Source organism: Dipodomys spectabilis, unplaced genomic scaffold (genome assembly GCF_019054845.1).
Source record: "Dipodomys spectabilis isolate Male_0828 unplaced genomic scaffold, ASM1905484v1 ptg000030l, whole genome shotgun sequence".
NCBI classification, from domain to species: Eukaryota; Metazoa; Chordata; class Mammalia; order Rodentia; family Heteromyidae; genus Dipodomys; species Dipodomys spectabilis.
The window spans coordinates 9,466,244-9,489,541 of record NW_024870707.1 but is presented as its reverse complement, the minus strand read 5'-3'; the positions used below and the strand labels follow the sequence as shown (position 1 = coordinate 9,489,541).

The 23,298-nt window shown below is 50.6% G+C and overlaps 1 protein-coding gene across 1 annotated transcript; it reads right to left on the bottom strand.

Annotated features, from left to right (window-relative positions):
- Positions 1–5,469: 5,469 nt before the first annotated feature.
- On the bottom strand, positions 5,470–19,893 carry Naa40 (N-alpha-acetyltransferase 40, NatD catalytic subunit). The gene is made up of 8 exons (XM_042676545.1): positions 19,768–19,893; positions 11,481–11,576; positions 10,894–10,946; positions 8,731–8,826; positions 8,483–8,641; positions 8,241–8,324; positions 6,667–6,744; positions 5,470–6,465 (listed from the first exon to the last, which is right to left on the bottom strand). The coding sequence occupies exons 1-8, from the start codon at positions 19,771–19,773 to the stop codon at positions 6,324–6,326; spliced, it is 714 nt and encodes a 237-aa protein (XP_042532479.1). The 5' UTR covers positions 19,774–19,893; the 3' UTR covers positions 5,470–6,323.
- Between the last annotated feature and the right edge of the window lie 3,405 nt (positions 19,894–23,298).

The window sequence follows — 23,298 nt, the reverse complement described above, 5'->3', positions numbered from 1 at the left end:
GCCGGACCCGGAAATTTGCTGGAAGTGACGTCAGGACGCTCGCCCCTATCCCTCTCTTGCAATGTTTTTGGCGCGTCCTTAAAACAGCCAATCAGTGCCGTCCTCCCGCCGGTGGGCGGGGCTCAGCGGAGCCCTCCGACTACAACCTGCCTGGAGGACGGTCTATTTTCGTGAGTGACATTCTCGACCACCCAATCAGGACAGCACTCGACCCCTCCCTCCATTCATACCCTTACATCTACTTAGAAATCCTTTGGGTACTACCCATCATTCCTGGGTTGAGCTGCCGCGCTGACACTCCTAAGAGAACTCTTCAATTTCTGTGCAGTGGAGCTAGCTTCATTCCTTTATGTCTCCATCCCCCTCCCTCCCTTTGCCGTTTCTGGTACTGGAACAGATAGGGACCCTGTGGTTTTAGGATCCAAGTCCAAACTCCTGAGATTTCCCTATCAGTTCTAGTGACTGGTCCCCATACACCAAATAAACATGACCTTGATGGTGAAAGGCAGAGAAAGGAGATTATACAGCATCAACTGCTGCAAAAGAGCTGAAGCAAACACTTCAGCCGTTCAGCTGTTTCCGGGTCAGAATGAGCTATAGGTTTAAGTAGACAAGAAAGGAGGATCAAAGAGGTATGAACAGCCCCAGTTACGTGTGGCCTGGCTGATCATCTCAGTCAGGTTCTCCCAGATTCTGGGAGTTATTGTGAGAAACAATCTGGGTCTTCTAAGATGTGGACACTTGCCCCACGTAATTGTGCAGCCTCATCATTTCAGTAATTGTTCTAATTTGCGGATGTTTTCTCCTGAAAGTGATGCTGGTCCTCAGTCCTGGTCTTTATTTTTGGTCCTTAGGCATAAATTTGCTATCGATCAGCCCTGACTTTCCTGGGTTCCAAGGTGACTGCAAAGTGAATGACTTAGAACAAGACATACAAAACAGGTGCTGGGATGACAAGCTTTTCCGCTTTTAGTTAATTCACAGGCCCAAGGAAGCAGTCAGTGCTTCTCAGCCAAAGCAGCTTTAAGCACCTATTATAAAAACATTATCAGGGGCTAGGAAGGTGGCTCAGTGGTAGAGCGCTTGCCTTGCATGCATGAGGCCCTGGGTTCAATTCCTCAGCACCACATAAGCAAAAAGAAAAAAGCCAGAAGTGGCGCTATGGCTCAAGTGGTAGAGCGCTAGCCTTGAGCTGAAGAGCTGAGGGACAGCGCCCAGGCCCAGAGTTCAGGCTCCATGACCGGACCCCCCGCCCTCCCCTCCAAAAAAATCATCAAAGCCAGGCACTGATGGCTTATGCCTGTAATCCTAGTTACTCTGGAGGCTGAAATCTGAGGATCATGGTTCAGACAGCCCAGACAAAAGACTTATTTTCAGTAAGCCACCAAAAGACCAGAAGTGAAGCTATGGCCCAAGTGGTAAGAGTGCTACTAACCTTGAGCAGAAAAGGCTAAGGGAGGGCTGGGAAGGTGGCTCTGGTAGTGTTTGCCTTGCGTGCATGAGGCCTTGGGTTCGATTCCTCAGCACCACATAAGCAGAAAAAGCTGGAAGTGGTGCTTTAGCTCAAGTGGTAGAGCGCTCGCCTTGAGCTGAATAGCTCAGGGACAGCACCCAGGGCCAGAGTTCAGGACCCATGACCGACAAAAAGAAAAAAGAAACAAGAGAAACCGGGCACTGGTGGCTCACGCCTGTAAACCTAGCTACTCAGGAGACTGAGATCTGAGGATCGCCATTCACAAGCCAGCCTGGGCAGGAAAGTCTGTAAGACTCTTATCTCCAATCAACCACCAGAAAATCAGAAGTGACACTGGGATCAAGTTGTAGACCACCCTCCTTGAGCTAGAGCTGAGGGACAGCGCCCAGGCCCAGAGTTCAAGCTCCATGACCAAAAAAACAAAACCAAAAGGCTAAGGGATAGCATCCACGCCGATTTCAAGCCTCAATCTTGGCATATACATAAACAGAAACATGTATATGGTTGTTTTTTTTTTTAATAAAAAAAGGGAAGGTGGCTCAGTGGTAGAGTGGTAGAGTGCTTGCCTTGCATGCCTGAAGCCCTGGGTTCAATTCCTTAGCACCACATAAGCAAAAAGAAAAAAGTCAGAAGTAGTGCTGTGGCTCAAGTGGTAGAGCACTAGTCTTGAGCTGAAGAGCTGAGGGACAGTGCCCAGACCCAGAGTTCAGGCCCCATGACTGACAAAAAAAAAAAAAGTAAAAAGGACTGACTGGGAATATGGCTTAGTGGTAGAGTGCTTGCCTAGCATGCATGAAGCCCTGGATTTGATTCCTCAGTACCACATACACAAGGCCAGAAGTGGTGCTGTGGCTCAAGTGGTAGGGTGCTAGCCTTGAGCATAGAGAGGCTCAGGGACAGTCCGAAGGGCTGAGCTCCAGCCCCAGGACTACCCCCCCACCCTACTCCCCCCAAAAGAAGCACTAATACTGATAAGCCTTGTTGTAAGCACTCTTTTGAGAGGCGGGGGGGGGGGGGGGGGGGGGTGTCCTTGGGGATGGGTCATGTGGTAGCCAGTGTGAGGCCTTGGATTCAATGCCTAGTACTTAAAACAAAAACAAAACTTCCCTTTCCCTATTTAGACCTTAACTTCCTCATCTGTAAAACAGGAGCATTAATGCAAAATCTAGCAAGAAAAAAAAGAAAGGGCTGGCTACCTTGGAAGACGAGCCAGGAAACCTAAGCAGGCGGTGGTGGGGTGGCATGAGGACAAGGACAACACAGCAACAACCAACCAGAGTGTGTGCTCTTCCTTGGGGCACAGCTGTCAGGGGTGGAGCGCGGGGGCAGCTGCTGCTCCTCTCGCAGGTGCAGCTGTCTGGCCTGGCTTCTCAAGGGGAATCCCCCAACCCCTTGCCACAGGAAGCAGTGGGCTGGGACTTGGGAGTGCAGGAGGTGAACCTTTGTGCCTGCAGTCCGCAATAGCCAGCTGTGATGAAGATGAGCTTTGCTGTGAGACAGTGACTCTGGCTTGAGGAAGCCCAGGCCATTTCCCTCCACCATGGTCTCATACCTGGGTGTGACAAGGTCTGGCTGGACTTGGGGAGGTGGAGCTGACCCCAGCAATCCTGGCTCTCAGGGGTACCGCAGGGGGTGAAAACTGGGACTAGGACAGTCTTCAAGGAACTTGGGGGGACAGACGAGTCCCACCCACCAGATGAATCCCACCCACAGGACAACTGTTAATTTCACTCCTCATGAGACCACTGCTCTGCCAGAGATCCAACACCCCATGTGAGTCTGGGGCCCCACTGGCCTCCCCTCAGCTTTCCAGCTTATGGAGAAGTTGAGTGGACCCCTCCCTTGTCCATTTGCAGCTTCTAAGCGCCAACTCACTCGCCCACTTCCGGTCTCTCCTCCCAGCCCTCTCTGGGGAGCCCTGCCTGGGGACAAGCTGCATAGCTCCATCTGTCACACAACAGGAGGTCACTTCATACATTTCTTCCTGCCAGCCTTTGTCCTCTGGGAAGGGAGAGGACTTTCTAAGAGACAAAGAAAATTCTGAGTAACCTAGTAAATAAAAGGGAGGAAAGAAACACTACTCAATTCCCCCACAACACTACGATGTGAAATGCCAGGATGCAAAGACGACATCCCTCAGGGCATCTGTGACCTCTGCCCAGGACTGCTGGGAAATGGTACTGACACTTGTGGCTCCCACTTCTGGCTGCCTGCCCCAGACCCTTGAGGCTTTCTTCTCAGGAAGGGTGTGGGTCCAGCACAGTACTTTCCAGGGCCTAGGCCCAACACCTGCTGCCATGGCACCCAGTACCTAGAAGCCATCCCAACAGGGAACCAAGTGTTTTTTATTAGTGACATACAAATACAACTGATGTACAAAGGGATTGCCTTTCCCTCTGATATCCAGTGATAACAAAATGCTAAAGATATATATGTATATATCTCCCAACAAGTTTATCTTCCAAGTTGCCTCTTAAAAAATAAAAAAAAAAAAAAACAAAGCAGAGTTAAAAAAGAACCATATGTATGTCATATAAACACATATGACATCAACAACAACCTGAAATAGGGTGGCCTAAACAAGAAACAACAAAAGCCTGATACCAAAGGCCTAGTTTGTCAAAACCAAGACCCACAATGGAGGAAGATGGAGCAATAGGCTCCACACCCAAAGCAGTGACCTGCCTGCTGTGTGGCCAGCACCCTCAAGGGGCCCTTGGGATGTGGCCTACAGGGGCTGAGGGAACTGGCCATGCTACCAAATGCCCTATGGGAGGCTTGGCAGCAAGTCTCACTGGTAAGTACACACTGAGCTCACATCACATAGGTTTACACTGGGAATTCCTGGTGGTCCTCTGGAGTGGAAGGCATCAGAAATGTATGACGCATACTTATCTTCTGTCTTTTGTTGTTTGTGTGCTAGTCCTGGGGCTTGAACTCAGGGCCTGGGTGCTGTCTCTGAGCTTTCATGCTCAAGACTAGTACTCTACCACTTGAGCCACAGCTCCACTTCCAGCTTTTTTGGTGGTTAACTGGAGATAAAGAGTCTCAGATTTTCTTGCTCAGACTAGCTTCACATCATGATTCTCATATCTTAGTCTCCTGAGTAGCTAGGATTACAGGCGTGAGCCATCGGTGCCCGTTGATTTGTGTCTTTTGAGAGATCAGTGGAAGAACTTCCTCAACATGCTCCTGCTGTTTCATGATTCTTGGAAGGAGTCTACCAATCCCTTTCTAGCAACCACAGCTCTCCACAAGGTAAAATCCCCAGGAGCCAGCAGGTGAGGCAAAGGTAGACCTGTTCCAGTGTAAAGCTGCCAGGTCCCGTGCTGATCAGGCTGAGAGCAGCACAGTGCACTAGATGGAGGCCAGGCACAAGAGGTTCTGTGTGCCTACCCCCTGTGTAAGCAAGGATCCGGGGAGAAGCAAGGGCTGTGGGGAGCCCTGCCAGGACAGACAGCCTGAGTCAGGGTAGAAGATGGGGGAGACTCTGAGGGCAGGAAGACCCACAGACCCCACGAGAGTAACTGCACAAGCGTGAGACTTCACCACACTCCCTGAGGGAGGCAGAACTCAAGGGTGTCGAAGCCAGGTGTCATGTGCTTCTTCCTGGGGGAGGATTTGGTTTTCCTTCCTTGGCAGAGGAACAAGGCCTTGAGAGCAGGATGGGTGTAAGTTCTGAGCCCACACCTTCTTCATGCTCGGAGAAGAGTGCCTTTCCTCTCTCTGCCACAGGATGATCCCAGAGAGGGAAAGCAGCTGTGAGTGCCACGGAAGGGCATTCCTGCTGTGGCCCAGCTGCGCCAAAAGAGCAGCACCAGTGCCTCACTGAGGCGGTGAGGGGGGCAAGGCTGGGGAGCACAGGCAGAGGGGCCTGCTGCTGGCTGGGCTTCTGAAGAGGAAGAGCTGGGGAGGAATGCCCCAGTTTCAGCAAGCTATCAGCACCAATAGGCGAGCGGAAAGAGCACAGCTGTACAAGGAATGTGGGGTCCTTCTGGGGGAAGACAAGGGCTCCCTGATGTTATTCCCCCTGGAGACTAAGAACAGAGGTGATTGGTGAGGCCAGCGGCAAGGCTGGGAGGCAATGGAGAGGACGGGCACACCTCTAGCTTTCCTCTAGAACAAAAAGCTCAAATCACTGTCATGAGATGAAGTGAAATACAGAATGCAGCGAAGTCCAAAAGCCCAGAGAAGCAGTCGGCCCCATGGCGGCCCCCTCTTCCTGGTGTCTGACTGACAGGATGAAGGGACAGCCCCCCCCCCAGACTTGGCTGTTCCCTTGAGATGACAGCACTCTGTGGAGTGGATCCCTAAGAACATGGCTAGCAGGTGCATCCTGCATCTTGGCAGGAGGGCTGAATGGCCTCTACCAAAGTGCTCAGTTCTCCAAGGACATATCCCAAGCCCATGTCCACTCCAGATCTTCTGTGGGTACCAGCAGCCCTCAGAGCAGGCCTCCAGGAATGTCAAAGATGGGTATAAACATTCCATTTTTCTGAGTTGGGAGGGGGGACTGTCAGGAAACCAGCTGCATAGTAGGGGGGATGGGACTTGTGCTCCAGGGCCCAAGAGCCAAGTGACAGCCATCAGGCCAGGATGAACTGCGCAGTCGTCCTGCCAGCTCCTTCACAGTACGTCCTTGCAGCCCTTCCTGGCACTTTGCTCTTCCAGGAGAGCGGTGGCAGGTAGCTTGGGCCACTGCTCCCCAGAGTCCTGTGCCCTTACGGAGCCGTCTGGCACAGGCAGGGCTGAGGAAGCCACAGCTGAGGTACCTGGCAAGTGGCATGGGACCAGGGGAGAAGGCAGGCCTCGGGAGATAGCATTTGTACTTGCTCGTGGCTCTGGGAGTTCAGTGGCAGCAGCCACCACAGTGACCACCTGCATGGGAGTGCTGGCTGTCCCCGAACTTGGTCCTCCGGCTCAGGATCTCATAGGAGCAATCCTCCCCACAGCAACCAGACATGCTGGGGGAAGAGTCATCGATTTCAAATCTGCAAAGGAAACAGGAGAAAAGCGCTGGGTGCTGGCCAGTGAACACCTGCTGGGGCCCTTCGGATGCAGGGGGCTCATCTCCTCTCACCAAGCTCAAACCCCACAGGCATGAGAATTAAGTAGGGACCAGGACCAGAAAAATGGCATCAGGACAGCACCTCCTACCACCCAGAAGGACCACACCAACACCAGCTCCTTACTGCAGTGCTTCTCTGAAGAACTGGTAGGCGCCATGATTGTGTTTAAATACTGTTAACATCACCTTCTTCATCTGTGTGCTGGAAGAAAGAGGAGCAATCGCCCCTTAGAAAGAGAAACACGAGTCCAGGCCTTTTCTTCCTCCTCTAGCCTGAGAGGCACTGACACCATGGCATGTAAGGGATCCTTGCCACTACCTCAGTAGCACCAATCCGCAGGTACAGAGGTTAGCTCACACCAGGCACTCAAAAGATGCTCTGAGCTCTGCACCCGTGGCTCATCCCTGTAATCCTAGGTACACAGGAGGCTAAGATCTGAGGACTGAGGTTCAAAGCCCACCCAGGCAGAAAAGTCCCCATAAGACTCTTACCTCCAATTAACCACCAGGAAATCAGAAGTGGCACTGTGACTCAAAGTGGTAGAGCACTAGCATTGAGCAAAAGAGCTCAAGGAGGGCTGGGAAGGTGGCTCAGTGGTAGAGTGACTGCCTCGCATGCATGCATGAGGCCCTGGATTCGATTCCTCAACACCACATAAGCAGAAAAAGCTGGAAGTAGCACTGTGGCTCAAGTGGTAGAGCGCTAGCCTTGAGCTGAAGAGCTCAGGGACAGTGCCCAGGCCCAGAGTTCAGGCCCCACACTGACAAAAAAAAAGCCGGGCACCGGTGGCTCATGCCTATAATACTAGCTACTCAGAAGGAGCCCAGCCCAGAGTTCAAGCCCCATGAGCAACAACAACAACAACAACAACGAAAGATGTTCTTTGCACCCAGCATAAGGGCAAAGCTTGAGGTCATATGCCCTTCTCCCCTAGGATTCTTCCAATGAGGAAAAAAAAAAAAACAGTGAACTTGCTGAAGGCCAGTGGTTTACACCTGTAATCCTACCTACTCAGGAGGCTGACATCTAATGGTTGAGGGTGTAGTCTAGCCTCAGGAGGGAAAGTCTGTAAGACTCTTATCTCCAATTAACCAGCAAAAGGTGTAAAAAGTTACTGCCTAATAAGAAATGTAGCTGGCCGGCGCAGGTGGCTCAAGCCTGTAATCCTAGCTACTCAGGAGGCTGAGATCTGAGGATCACGGTTCAAAGCCAGCCCAGGGCAGGAAAGTCCATGAGACTCTTATCTCCAATAAACCACTAGAAAACCGGAAGTGGCGCTGTGGCTCAAGCGGCAGAGTGCTTGCCTTGAGCTGAAGAACTAAGGGACAGCGCCCAAGTCCAGAGTTCAAGCCCCACAACCGACAAAAAAAAAAAGAAATGTAGCTGGGTGCCCAGTGGCTCATATCTGTAATCCTAGCTACTCAGGAGGCTGAGATCTGAGGATGGTAGTTCAAAGCCAACCCTGTCAGGAAAGTCTGTGACTCTTTATCTCCAATACACTACTCAGAATAAGCATTAGTGGCTGAAGTGGTAAAGCGCTAACCTTGAACAAAGGAAGTTCAGGGATAGTTCCCTGGCCCTTAGTTCAAGCCCCAGGACTGGCCAAAAAAAAAAAAAAAAAAGAACAGAGGACTCCTTAAGGGTCCTACTGAGCAGCAGCTCTTTCCAGCTCTGCTCTAAGGGAGTCCTTCCCTTACCTGTTGGCCATGAGCTGCAGGATCTGAATGAGGAACTTCCCCAGGCCTTTCCGCCGCACTTTGCTTTCCAATTGCACTTCGTAGCTGGGTGGAGAAAGCCAAGGGTGAATGTTCAGGTAACTTGTGAAGCTGTGGCAAGGCCCACCAGAGGACCCTGTAGCCATAGCAGCCCCTAGACCTAGAGGCCCACTGGGCTCTGCCACTTGGCCTCCCTCCCACAATGCCCCACTCCAAGCTCTTACCAGTATAAGACTTCATCCCCACATTCCACATCAAATCGGAAGTGAGAAAAGGCAACAGGAACAGAACTGTTCTCCCAAGCAATGAGGTACCAGGCCCGGTCATCTGTCATTTCTTCCCGTTTCTCTCGGTCCTTCCAGCCCCATTCACTTTGCTCATACCTGGGAATTTGGGGAGCAATCAGGTCAGGAGAAGACTAGGAGAAAATTGGGCTGGTGAGTAGACTACCCTCTGGCCAGGCCATGCTTACATGGTTTGCATATTTGTTTTGGTCAGGTCGAAGGCCCAATCCACAGTGGCAGGCTCCAGTCCAGATACTCGCTTACACTCAATGGAGACATTCAACCTGAGAACACAGGAGGGCATTAGCTGGTCAGGGGTCCAGTGTTCCAACCAGAGCCTAGGGCTTCTTCCTGAGAAGTCTGACAGGGAAAGGGAAACGTCCCTGTCTCAATCACTCTACCAGGGAAAGCTAAGTTTCTGCCCAACTAGGGAAGGTGCCGAGCATGTTGGGCCAAGATTAGCAACCACCACTGCACAGCCCACCCCTAAAACACAGGGATGGCTTCCTGCCTCCCAAGCCTCCCGGCACTGTCCACATCAGATTTAGCACCCACCCATCTCATCCATCTCAGCTACTTTTGAGCTCTTCTCTATGTTCCAACTTTTCTGTATTTTCTTAAAAACACTCATGTCTTTTTTGTCTCTCTTCTTGCCCTTAGGCATTTTTTCCTGTTGCTTCCATTTCTGTACTATAGCTGGGCTCCCATGAGACCTCTTCCCTCTTAGCTACCAATCTTATTTTCAAAACCACATAGGTGACCTGGGGCCCTTCAAAGTCATAGCTTCACACAAGGATCCTAGGGCCAACCCCAAAAATCCTGCCTGCCTCTCCCCTTTGACACTCAGTGGGTGATCTGAGCTCATTTAACAGAGGAGCAGGATTTCATGCACCACTCTGTTCCTAAAGTAAAAAGCAAGAGATATCTGCTCTTAAGGAAATTTAAGTACAATGAAACTCCGCAGGGACTCTAAAATCACATTCTCTACATACTACCACATTCTGAAAAAGACTATATAGGCAGGGGCTGGTGTCTCACACCTGTAATCCTAGCTACTCAGGAGGCTGAGATCTGAGGATCGCAGTTCAAAGCCAGCACAGGAGGGAAAGTCCATGAGACTCTTATCTCCAATTAACCACCATAAAACCAGAAGTGGTGCCATGGCTCAAAGTGGTAGAGCACTAGCCTTGAGTGAAAAAGCTCAGGGACAGCACACAAGCCGAGTTCAAACCACCATGGATAAAAAACAAACAAAAAACTAAGATATCACAGGACGGGGGTCTCTAAATCATGTCAAAGAATGTTAGAACAGGTACCAATGGCTCACACTGTGATCTTAACCACTCAGGAAGCTAAATCTGAGGATCCCATTTCAAAGCCAACCTGGGCAGGAAAGTCCGTGAGACCCTTATTTCCCATTAACTACCTGAAAACTGGAAGTAGCACTGTGGCTCAAAGTGGTAGAGCACTAGCCTTGAGCTCAAGAGCTCAGGGACAGCACCCAGGCCCAGAGTTCAAGCCCCACAACAACAACAAAAAAATGGGGTTGGGAAGGTGGGTCAAGTGATAAGAGTGCTAGCCTTGTGCTAAGGGACAGTACCCAGGCCCACAGTTCAGGCTCCAGGACCGACCAAAAAAAAAAAGGAAATACAAGAGATGGGGTTGGAGGTGTGGCTGTGTCAGTAGAGCAATAGTCAGTGAGCAAAAATGTCAAGTACCGAGTTTGAGTCCCGGTCTCCATCCACAAAACAAAAAATATAAAGAAATACCTAAAAATGAACTATACAACTTGAGTGAAGAAGAGACACTGTTCTCGGGGCTGGGAAGGTGGCTCAGTGGTAGAGCGCTTGCCTTGCATGCCTGACGCCCTGGGTTCAATTCCTCAGCACCACATAAGAAAAAAGCCGGAAGTGGCGCTGTGGCTCAAGTGGTAGAGCGCTAGCCTTGAGCTGAAGAGCTGAGGGACAGTGCCCAGGCCCAGAGTTCAGGCCCCACGACCGGACCCAAAAAAAAAAAAAAAAAAAAAGAAAAAGAAATGTTCTCATGGGCTGGGAATGTGGCTCAGTGGTAGAGTGCTTGCCTTGCATGCATGAAGCCCTGAGTTCGATTCCTCAGCACCACATAAACAGAAAAAGCTGGAAGTGGTGCTTTGGCTCAAGTGGTAGAGTGCTAGCCTTGAGCTGAAGAGCTGAGGGACAGCGCCCAGGCCCAGAGTGCAGGCTCCACAACCAAAAAACAAAAACAAAAAAGAAATGTTCTCATTACCTGACTTATGTAATTGTAAGCCCTCTATACATCATCTTTACAATAAAAATGAGAAAAGGAAAAAAGAAATACCATATAAGACTCACCCATTCCGGTCATATTTCTTGAACACTGGGAATGCCTCCAGAGGATCTCCAAGCTGTAGAGGGAAACAGAAGCAGCTCAGACAGGCAGTTGCAAGAGCCGACCCTGTCCAAAAGCCCTGATGCTCAGGCTGCCAGGGCCCAGGCTGGAGGTAACCCTCTCTCATAGCTGAGGCCTCCATCGGCCTCCACTGGCCTCAGCTCTGAACTCATAGGGACAATGGAGGCTGGTGAGGAGGTCCAAGACAGTTACAGTAGATCCATAACATGTTCTGAATGGGATGGGAGATTGAGAGAACTGTATGCCATATTTGACATAACTGTATGACATATTTGAGCTTTCCTTCTCAAAATGCAAATTCCCAGCTAAAGTTTCCCCAGCCTCTGTACAAGCAGTGAGGAGTCACTTTCCCTGGAATGCACCTTTAAGGGAGCACCAAAGTCAATTACTAGCCCACATTCAGCCTTAGGGCAAGGAGGCAGAGGCTGGGTGGGTAGTGTCACAAGTCTGCCACAGGGTGGCGCTGAAAGAAGTCAAATGAAAAACCCAGCTGAAGTTCCAGAAGGCAGGAAGGGGAAAGGAGAATCACCCTGTTTGCAGCGTCTACTTTGGCACACACAGCATCCATAGCTGCTCGCTCCTCCAACCGCTTCTGCTTCTTCTCCTTTGCTTTGCTGGACTTTCTCTGCAACAGGGAAAAGCAACACTGGCTGGAAGGGCTGGGCTTACAGAACACTTGACATTCCCTCTGAAGAATTCAGGAAAACCTGCATCCATGCCTGCTGGCCCAAGCTGCCAGTGAGCACTTAGCGTGTGATCTAAGCAGGAACACTGGTTCCTCATCCTGAGCTCTTGGAGGTCACCGACCTTTCAGCCTCCATCACTGAGAGGCCCCAGCAATGGCCAACAATGCCTGCAGCGCAGAGCTGAGCCATCAAGGATGGCTTCACCAACTGTAGGCCCGATTAGGGCAGCTTTCAGGAAGGAGGTGGCACCTTAGTTCCATCTGACTGTGTTCTGGCTGCAAGGGACAAAGACCCAGCCAGGCAGTCCTGCAGGAGCTGGATACTGGCTCTAAGCCAATACCAGGGTGCACAGATTAAAGAACTGGAAAAGCAGCTCTGCTCAGCCAAGGCAACAAGTGACAGACACATTGCAGAGGCAAGGACAGAGTAGACAGGTAAACCAAGGGGTCCACCTCAGGACAGAGGGGCCACAGGGCCAGAAAGACCAAGTTGCAGGCCTGCAGGGGCAGGGGCAGGGGCAGGGCAGAGGAAGGTCCTTGTACTGGGGGCAAGCACTAAGTTACTCACAACTGCATCTAGATCAGATTTTGTTTTGTTGGAGGCTAACCTGGGGTTCTTTTGGCTTCTGGTTAGAAGCTAAGCTAAGTAACCTAGGGAAAAAGCCAGGCTGGGTGTCTGACAGAATTCAACAAAGTGTCTTTGTATTCTCCATACCCAGAAAGTCCTAGGACAAGACACAGCCCTTCTCTGAGCCTCCTGACCTAAGTGAGGCCCCAATGCCATGGTGGTGCAAGCCCAAAGGATTATTGTGACAAATGCCCAAGAAATGACAGTTCGGTGGCTCATGCCTATAATTCTAGCTACTCAGGAGGCTGAGCTCCAAGGACCTTGGTTCTAAGCTAGCTTGGGCAGACAAATCTGTGAGACTCCTATCTCCAAATAACAACAAAAACAAAAAAAGTGGCTCAAGTGGTACAGTGTCAGCCTTGTGCTGCTAAGCAACGCATGCAAGGCTCTGAGCACGCACACATTCAGTTCTTATTCTCCCTAGGAAGACCAGACAGCACAGGCAGGCAGAGATTCTGGTCCATACAGCCCAAGTTCCCAAAGTCATGGGGCAGCTGGCTCTGCTTTTACCAACAGTAAGTACTTCCTTTCCAGAGTTGACTGGACAGAGGACTGACAGCCCTCAGTTATACCTGGCCCCAAAGAAGGGAACTCTGAACAATTAATATTTGCATGAGCTAAAAAAATCCAGCTGCTGGGAATATTTCTAAGAATAAATCCAAGCCAGGCTCGGGTGGCTCATGCCTGTAATCCTAGCTACTCAGAGGCTGAGATCTGAGAATCAAGTTTCAAAGCCAGCCCAGGCAGGAAAGTCTGTGAAACTCTTATCTCCAATACACTACCAGAAAACCAGAAGTGGTGCTGTGGCTCAAGTGGTAGAGCACTAGCCTTGAGCTGAAGAGTTGAGGGACAGTGCCCAGGCCAAATTCAAGCCTCATGACCAACAAAAAGAAAAAATAATAAATCCAGCCTAAATGTTCTAAAGAATGACATTCCTACCTCAAGCAACCAGAGGCAGAGTTCAGATATTGAGAACTCACAAGGCTGTAGCTCACACATGTAATCCTAGGAGACTGAGATCTGAGGATTGCGGCTCAAAAGCCAGCCTGGGCAGAAAAGTCCATTAGACTTTTATCTCCAATTAACTACCAAAGTGCTGGAAATGGTACTGTGGATCAAAATGATAAGAGTACTTGAGCACAAAAGCTCAGGGACAGTGCCCAGGCCGATTTCAAGCTCCAGGAGGGGCACCAAAAAATAGAACTTTCAGGGGTTAGTTGATCTTAAGAGACAAAACTACCTGCACCAGCTAGTAAGCATCCTCTAGCTAAGGGGGGTGCTAGAAGCCAGGCTGGATCCTATTTCTCACCTCCCTAGAGGAGGTGTCAAACAAGAGAACACACTGTCTTCAGAGGCTCTGATCTAGACAGCAGGTTTGTTTTCTCTGGGAATTTAGGTTTCAAGACAACACTGAGAGATTGCTCACAAAATTGTTCTCTGGGCTGGGAATGTGTCTTAGTGGTAGAGTACTTGCCTAGCATACATGAAGCCCAGGGTTTGATTCCTCAGTACCATATAAACAGAAAAGGCCAAGTAGCTCAAGTGGTAGAGTGCTAGCCTCAAGCAAAAGAAGCTTAGGAACAGTGTCTCCAGACCCTGAGTTCAAACCCCAGGACTGGCAAAAAAAAAAAAATTGTTCTCACAAACACTGTGTGGTTCAGTTCCTTTACACCTTAGGAAACAGAGGCTCAAAAGGATGATACAACTCAGGCAGAGTTCCCGCACTGTAAGTAGCCAAGAGAAGAAAGAAGCAAGTATGTGTTCCACCAGGCCATTGTCTCCAGTGGACGAACCCTGGTTTAGCATGCTGCTGAATTCCTACTGGGTCACCAAAGACCTCCTCACAGCCTGCCAAGCTAGAGGTCCCACAAGCCTCGGGACAACCACCCAGCAAATCACTTGTTATTGTCCACATACCTGGTAACCACTTGCCAAGACAGTGCCACCCCAGCCTCTACCCTACCCACTGAGGAAGAGGTGGGGGAAAGAAAAACCCCACAGAGAAAAACTCCTGGGCTGCCAGGTTCCCGTGGCTCACACCTGTGATCCTAGCTACTCAAGAAGCTGAGATCTAAGGATGCAGTTCAAAGCCAGTGGGGCAGAAAAGTCCCAGTGAGACTCTTACCTCTTACTCCAACTAACCACTCAAAAACAGGAAGTAGAGCTGTGACTCAAAGTGGTAGTGTTAGCCTTGAGCAAAAGAGCTCAAGGACAGTGCCCAGACCCTGAGTTCAAGCCCACAACCAACGAGAAAGCGAGAGAGCCAGAGAGGGAGAGAATGAGAGAACGAGAGACAGAGACAGAGAGGTAGAACAAGAAGACAGGCCAATGCCCTTCCTGCCACCCCAGGAAGCTATGGCTGCAAATGCTGGCCACACACCTACGGGAACAGTCAGCATCTAGAACAACTCCATGGTAGCTGTAAGCCTTGGCCCTCTCTGGGTGCCTCTTTGTCTCAACATGGAGCAGAAAGACTGAAGGTGTTTCAAAGCCAGTGTGACTCCCAGGACCCAGAAAGCAATGGAAAACTGGGTTCTGGCTACAGCACCTCATCTCTAGGCTGAAGCAAGCAAACCTAAGCACAAGCAGGAGGGCCAATCCCAGCCTCCAGATTTACAGGCTCATTCCTACAGAGGAACTGGCAAGCCAAGTAAGCCGCAGTGAGGCCTTGGGACTGCCATGGCTGGGATAAAGATAATAAAAGCAAGCGCCCCTTAAGTCTTCCCCTGCCAGCATGCAGGGTGGAGAGGTAAGAAGGAGGCTGTGCAGGCTGGACTGCTCCCTCTACCAGAAAGAGTGGTCCCCTGCTGCTCCAATTAACCTCACTCAGCTTGGTGGAGGTAAGGCTGTCCTGCAGGGACATGGGGGAAACTCTTCTAATTAAAATGGGAAATAAGCACAGAGAACAATAAAGCTCATTGTGGCTAAGTGTCATTCCCCAGGGAGCTTTATGTAATAAAGCGTGGGCTTTTGACTCGAGAGACCAGAATTTGAGTTAGGTCTTTCACTTAATAGCTCTGTGACTTTAGGCAAGTGACTTAAACTCTATCTCATCCAATTACTCAGTTTCTCTGAACCTCAGTTTGCTTATCCATAAAATGGGACTAATATGTCAGACATTGGTGGCTCGCAACTGTAATCCTAATTACTCAGGAGACAAGAGAGATCTGAGGGTCACTGTTCAAAATCACCTCAAGCATGAAAGTCTGTGACAGTCTTATCTCCAATGAACTACCAATTAACTATCTCCAATTAAAAAGCCAGAAGTGGAGCTGTGGCTCAAGCAGTAGAATGCTAGCCTTAAGCCAAAAAGTTCAGGGATAGTGCCCTGGTCCTAAGTCTAGGATTAGAACACTGCCCCCCTCAAAAAAAGAGGACTAAAATACTTACATGAATAATCATACTCTAAAGATTGTTAAGGACAAAATACTAAAATGTACTAGACATAAAAACATTACTGTAAATTCATTTTTTTGTTTGTTTTTGCAATGCTGGTGTTCAACCAAACTTACTAGACAAGCACTCTACTTACTAGGCAAGCACTCTACTACAGTTCCAACTCCACCCTAGAAATGGCTTTTGTTTATAAGGATACACTAATGTCAAACCCTCTGCCAGTGCTTTCTTAAAGATGATCTGCTTTAATCTTTCCAAAACCAGTAAGATGTACACACCCACATTTTCAATGAAAACTCCAAAGTACAGAAGGCCACTTTTCAGTCTCAGAGCCAGCAGGCAGAAAAGGTCTTCCTACACCCACCCCCACCCCATCCCACACTTCCAAGGCATCACTCTCCCTTAGCATTTTTTTGCACTCTACAATTTGAGCCACAGCTCCATTTCTGGCTTTCTGGTCGTTAATTGAAAATAAGATTCCTGACTAAGCCTGTTGCCGGTGGCTCACGCCTGTAATCCTAGCTACTCAGAAGGCTGAGATCTGAGGATCGAGGTTCAAAGCCAGACCAGACAGGAAAGCCCTGAAACTCTTATCTCCAATAAACACTCAGAAAACTGGAAGTGGCGCTGTGGCTCAAGTGGTAGAGTACTTGCCTTGAGCTGAAGAGCTGAGGGACAGCGCCCAGGCCCAGAGTTCAAGCCCCATGACCGGCCAAAAATTTAAGAAATAGTGGTAGAGCACTAGCCTTGAGCAAAAAGACCTTAGGGACAGTGTTTTAGGCCCTGAATTCTGGACAAAAACAAACAAAAAGGGCTAGGAAGCTTGGCGATGGTGGTGCATGCCTGTAATCCTAGCTACTCAGAAAGCTGAGATCTGAGGATCCTGGTTCAAAGCCAGCCCAGGCAGGAAAGTCCTTGACTCTTATCTCTAATTAACCACCAGAAAACTAGAAGTGGCACTGTGGCTCAAGTGGTAGAGCACTAGCCTTGAGCTGAAGACCTTAGGGATGGTGCCCAGGCCCAGAGTTCAAGCCCCACAACTGACCAAAAAAAAAGGGGGGGAGGCTAGGAATGTGGCTCAGTGGTAGAGCACTTGCCTTGCATGCCAGAGGCCCTGGGTTCGATTCCTCAGCACCACATAAGCAAAAAGAAAAAAGCCGGAAGTGGCACTGTGGCTCAAGTGGTAGAGCGCTAGCCTTGAGCTGAAAAGCTGAGGGACAGCGCCCAGGCCCAGAGTTCAGGCCCCACAAAAAAAAAAAAAAAAAAAAAGAGTGTTTGTCTAGCATGCACGAAGCAGCCCTGGGTTTCATTCCTAGTACCACATAAACAGAAAAGGCCTGAAGTGGTGCAGTGGCTCAAATGGCAGAGCACTAGCCTTGAGCAAAAAGAAGCTCTGGGACAGAGCCCAGCCTTGATCAAGCCCCCGAACTGGCAAAAAAGAAAAAAGAAAAAGAAAGAAAACAGAAAACAGAAATGGAGGGAGGCACCTTCCAGAAAAGGAATATGACATTGCTCCGATTTCCAGTATCATGCCTCTAGTCTAGTGTTTGGGATATAGAAAAGATCCTATTTTCAGTGGAGTGAGATACAAACAGCAGCTGGGGCAAAAGTTCTTTGAAGAGAAGGCACCCATCTGACAGCACTCTCTCGCCTGACATCAGGAGCAACACTCTCTACTAGAACTGATAACTTCCCACTACCCAGCTGAGGCATGATGAGGAATGAGGGCAATGAGAGGATCAAGATCTGACTCAGGGAGAATGAAAATCTTTCCATTGGTAGAAGCGGCCATTCAGAGGAACACATCTGTATAGTGCATGAGTGATGAGATGGGGCCTTGGGCTGGGAAGGTGGCTCAGTGGTAAAGCGCTGGCCTCACATGCATGAAGCCCTGGGTTAGGTTCAGTACCACATAAAGAGAAAAAAAAAAAAATCCACATTTGCCAAGATGGGCCTAGTGGAAGCAGTTCGTGGTACCTCTGGGCCCTGCTGTCAGCTCACCTGATGAGGAAGTTATTGAACATGTTATGCTTCTTATCAGTGTGCAGTGACCGAGTCTGGGTAGAGGATTAGAGTGACATAAATTCATTACTTAGTCACAACAACCCAGGGGGCCTGACATCTTTGACTAAAATCATATGCAAAAGGTGCTGGGCATTGGTGGCTCATGCCTATAATCCTAGCTACTCAGGAGGCTGAGATCTGAGGATCATGGTTCAAAGCCAGCCAGGCAAGAAAGTTGTTGAGACTCTTTTCTCCAATTAACCACCTGAAAACTGGAAGTGGGGCTGTGGCTCAAAGTGGGACAGCATTAGCCTTGAGCAAAAAAACACAGGGACAACAACCAGGCCCTGAGTTGAAGCCCCACAACTGACAAAAAGAAAAAAAGAAAGAAAGAAAAAAGAAAGTAAGTTTCTAAACTTGATTTTCTACATATGAAGGACATAGTACCCAAATTTTCTGTTGAAACATGACATATGTTTGTTTCAGAGATTGAACTCAAGGCTTGGAATATGCTAAGCACATGCCCTACCACTGAGCTATACTTCTAGACTTTGTTTGTTCTACCATGGATTATCTCAAGTGTTTTAACACAGGTTGAGCAACTATTTTGGTCTAGTAAGTTGATTTGTTCAGTCACTAAATTTTTTAGTAAAAGGGGGGAAAAATCTAGGTTAGAAACAGTTGGGACAAACCCAGTGGATTAAAAATAGCACAGATCTATTTTGGATCACTAAAGTGAAGGCTGACAATACAGGCAAAAATAATGGGCACCTAAGAGGCTACAGACATCCACTATCTCATTAATCTTCACTCTTGTCCTAAAGGACAGGTATCATCCTTATCCCATAGGTGAGAACATGAAAATTTGGATGGAAGAATTGCTCAAGTGGTAAAACACTTAGTGAGCAAAACAATAGACCTGAGTTCAACCCCCAGTACTGATTTAAAAACAAATTTTTTTTAAGAAACAAAAATCCAGAAAGGCTATAACAGTGACACACCGATTTGTTGGGAGCTGGTGAAGACAAGGTAGCTTTTAAGTTAAAGGGGGTGGAAGCCGGGTGTCAGTGGTTTACACCTGTGTTCCTAGCTACCGAGACTCCCAGTTCGATCAGGCTGAGCAGACAAATCCAAGACTCTTATTTCCAATTAGTTACAAAAAGCGGAAAGTGGGGGTGTGGCTTAGTGGTAGAAGGCCAGCCTAGAGCAAAAATGCCAAAGGGGGGCCCAAGCTCCTGAGTTCGCGCCCCCGTACCAGCACAGACAATACGTACAGTTAAGTAAGTTGTTGCCCATAAGTACTAACAAGCCAGGACCAGGGAAAGGCAATTATCTTTTTTAGCAGTGACCAGTACTTCTCCGCTGGGACCCAGTCATTCCAGCAAAGGACACTAAAATTAAACGCTCGTTCCCACGGCCGGCACCAAACAGGTGGTCGATATCCACCTAAGCCGGGGGGTCACGACCGGTGGCCCCGGACCTCCCGGCTCGCCCACCTGTACAGCTGGGAGGAACTTCTAGGAAGGGACGCTCCCCGGGGCGGGGGGCGGGGGTTCCGGAGGGCAGGGCGCCCCGCCGCGCGGACGCTCCCCGGGAACCCAGCGCGGCCCACCGCGACCCGCCGAGCCGCGAGGAGGGCTCTTGGCGCCCCCGCCGCGGCGGTGTGACCTTGGCCACGCGCCTCCCTGGCTCTCGGCCTGGGTTCCCTCCGAGCCCGCGTTGGCTCGGCCGCGGGAAGCCGCGGGACGGTGACAGCCGGGGGACGGGTGACCCCGGCAGCGGCGGGGTCACGTCGAGGACCGCGCGGGAGCGGGCAGGCGGGGAGGCCCGGGACGCATCCCGGAGGCAGGAAGGGGCGGCGGGACACGAGGGGCGGGGGACGCCGGGGGAGGGGCCGCGGAGGAGGCTCCCGGGGCTCCGGGGTTAGGCCGAACGTGGGGTCCCTAAGAATGGGGGAGTCGGGTCATGTGGGGCCTGGGGGTCACGTGAGGTCGGAGGGGGTCGGGGTCACGTGAGGGGGCTCAAGGAACAATGGGGGAGAGGGGGAAGAGGGTAACGGGAAGCACCTCTGGACCTCTCGCTTCCTTTCCCTGCCTCACTCACCCCCATGGCGGCGGTGGCGACCCTCGGCTCCTCTTCAGCTCACCCGCCGGCAGGGAGGCGGCAACGGCGGCACCGGCAGCAGCGACTCTGAAGCGGCGGGCCCCACACAGCGCATGCGCCTCGCGGGCTCCCCCGCGCGTCCTGGCGAGCACTGCGCCGGCGCAAAACCGGGCAGCGGGCGGAGAGGGGCGGAGAGTGCAAGCGGGGAGAAGGCGCGCAGGTGGAGCGCTCCCGGAGCGGACAGAGGGTCTCGGACCAGAAAGGCGGGAGGCTCCGACGAGCGTCGCGCAGAGAATGACGTCTCATTCTGGCCACGCCCCCTCCCCCAACCAGGCTGCGTCTGCAGCTATGGTAACGGTCGCGCCGCGCTCGCGCCCCAGCCTGAGGCGGCTCCCGGCTGGGCAGCCGGCGGGTGGCCGCGCGGCCTCCCCGCCCAGCGCGCCTGCAGCCACCTTCCCCGACGACGAATGGCGACGAGAACTCTGAAACACCGGCTCCTCCGGAGTCCTCACGGGCGCCGAGAGCCTTTGGAAGGGTTTGGAGATTTTGACTTTTGGAATTCCTTTTCTTCCGCGGTGCCGCCGAAGAAAGGGGGGCGGGGTCGGATCTAAGGCACCCCAAGCCGAGTCCGGCCGCGTCCCCTCTCCGTCCCCTCAGCGAGCGACCCCGCGCCCTCCACGCCGTCGCTCGCGCGGGGCGTTCACGAGCCCTGCCAGCGCCGGGCCGAGCGCGGCCCACGGCCCTCGCCTCCCAGACTCCGCGGTCGGGAGCCGGGCGCCCGACAGCTGCTCAGCCCAGCTAAGATGCTGATGCTCACATAAGATCTCATCCGAGGATCGTGGTTCGAAGCCAGCCCGGGCAGAAAAACTCCCCGTGAGACTCTTATCTCCAATTAACCACCAGAAAACCGCAAGTGGCGCTGTGGCTCAGGTGGGCGAGCCTTGAGCTGCGGAACTGGGGGACAGCGCCCAGGCCCGGAGTTCAAGCCCCACAACAACAACCACCTAAAATCTCTTAGTTTCTTAGTTTAAGGCCCAGCACTAGGCGCACTCACAAACATACATACACATCACTATGAAGAAAGAAAAGTAACAAAGAAACCTAGGAGACAATATTTCTTTTTTTTTGGGGGGGGGGGGCCGGTCTTGGGGCCTGAACTCTGGGCCTGGGCGCTGTCCCTCAGCTCTTTAGCTCAAGGCTAGCGCTCTACCACTTGAGCCACAGCGCCATTTCCGCCTTTTTTTTCTTTCTGCTTATGTGGTGATGAGGAATCGAACCCAGGGCCTCAGGCATGCAAGGCAAGCGCTCTACCACTGAGCCACCTTCCCAGCCCGGGAGACAATATTTCTTGGAAAGAAATATTGGAAAGGTTCCAGGTTCAGGGAGTGATGAAGCGGATGAAATTCACAGGAATACAGTATTAACCTGTACAGAGAGTAACAGTGAAATTTCCCCCTCTCCCCACATCCTGTAACTGTTATAAACCAATTAAAAGACAAAAGGAAAGAAGCCAGGCCCCGGGGGCTTATGCTTTCTGAGATCTGAGGATCTCAACTTGAACCCAGCCCAGGCAGGAAAGTCTATGAGAGCTTATCTCTAATTAGCCGCATAAAAACTGAAAGTGGAGCTGTGGCTCACAGTGGTAGAGCTCTAGCTAGCCTTGAGCAAAAAAGCTCAGGAACAGCATCCAGGCAGGCCCTGAGTTCAAACCCCATAACCTACAAAAAAAAAGGAAAGAGACCTCAGGTGTCCCAGGTAATTCTCATTCCAATCTATCTCAACAGATGAGTTTACAGTGTGACCCCCCACATGACCTGCATCACTTAGGGAGGTGTCAGTATGCAAGCCCCTGGGACTGCCCCAGAATCTCCAGAGGAGCCAGAGTCTTTGCTTTCTAGTATGCTTTTGTGTGTGTGTGTGGGGGGGGGGGGGGGGTTTGGTTTTTGGTTTTGTTTTTGGTCTGTCATGGGGCTTGAACTCAGGGCCTGAGCACTGTCCCTGAGTTTTTCCCACTATGGCTAGTGTTCTACCACTTTGAGCCACAGCACCACTTCTAGTTTTCTAGTGATTAATTGGAGATACAAGTCTCATGGACTTTTCTGCCCTGGCTAGCTATCAACCTCAGATCCTCAGATCTCAGCCTCTTGAGTACTAGGATTACAGGGGTGAGTCACCAGTGCCTTGCAAAAAAAAAAAAAAAAGTATATCTTCCAGAACCCTCTTTCCTCCTACTCACCCTTCAGGCTCCAGCTTAGATAGTGGCCACCTCCTCTTATTCCCCATCACTGGCCTGTGCACATCTATAGATCCTTCTCAATGGTCTCCCATCCTCCCCATTAGACTGTTGGCTCCCTGTAACTAGGCACTTTCTGCCCACTGCTGGTGGAAATGCAGATTCCATGCATAGGACAAACCAACTCACTTATTAAAATCATATTAATGGTGTCCCTGGTTTTGGTTTTCAGTTTCTTTGTCCATTGTGGGGCTTGAATTTAGGGTCTGGGTTCTGTTTCTTCAGCTCTTTTTGCTCAAGGATAGTGCTCTAACACTTTGAGCCACAGCACTATTTCCAGTTTCCTGGTAGTTACTGCTGGCTTCAAATCATGATGCTCAGATATCAGCTTCCTGAGTAACTAGGATTACAGCGTAAACCAGCAGTGCTTGGCGTCCCTGTATTTTTTATGTGCTAAGTTTGGCAACCCTAACTGCTGTACCCCTGGGGCCCTGGCAGAGACTAGGCATTCAGTAAACATTAGTTGGAGGAATGACAGGCTGGGATGATGGTGGGCACAGGTGCGGTTATGGAGCACGAAGGAGAGATAGAATGCTCCCTAGGTGCCTAGGTGAGGTGACACCTTAGCCAAAGCAGATCTCCCCCCATGGTGATTTCTCCTTGGTGGATTGAGAAGAGCCTCCTCCCCCCCCCCCAAAAAAAAAAAAAAGATAAATGCAAGCTGTAACCCTCTGATACCTGTGAATGTGACCTAATTTGGAAGGGAATCTTTTCAGATTTCCTAGATTAACAAAGGTTTCAGTTGGTCCCCAAAGAGTTTATGTTTTGGAAGCTTGGTCCCCAGTGTGAAAATATTGGAAGCAGGTGTGACCTTTAAGAGGGGGAGCGTAAGCTAAGCACTGGTAGCTCACGCCTGTAATCCTACTTTCTCAGCAGACTGAATTCTGAGGATCCAAATTTGAAGCCTGTCCAGGCAAGAAAGTCCCTGAGACTCTTGTCTACAATTAACTACCAAAAAAGCTGCAAGTGGAGCTATGGCTCAAGTGATAAAGTGCTAGCCTTGAGTTGAAGAGCTCAGCGAGGGCGCACAGGCCCAGAGTTCAAGCCCAACAACTGGCAAAAAAAAAAAAAAAAAGCATCTTGGGATGATTTAGGGTGAATCCTAAACCTATTGGCTTGTGTTTATCAGAGAAAAGAAAGATTCTCTCTCTCTCTCTCTCTCTCTCTCTCTTTCTCTCTCTCTCTCACACACACACACACACACACACACACACACACACACACACACACAATGGTAA

Coding starts and splice junctions, on each gene's coding strand:
- Naa40 (XM_042676545.1), bottom strand. Junction 10,947..11,480: donor AAGTAGACGCTGCAAACAGG/GTGATTCTCCTT, acceptor TTCCCTCTACAG/CTTGGAGATCCTCTGGAGGC. Junction 8,827..10,893: donor AAGAAATATGACCGGAATGG/GTGAGTCTTATA, acceptor CTGTGTTCTCAG/GTTGAATGTCTCCATTGAGT.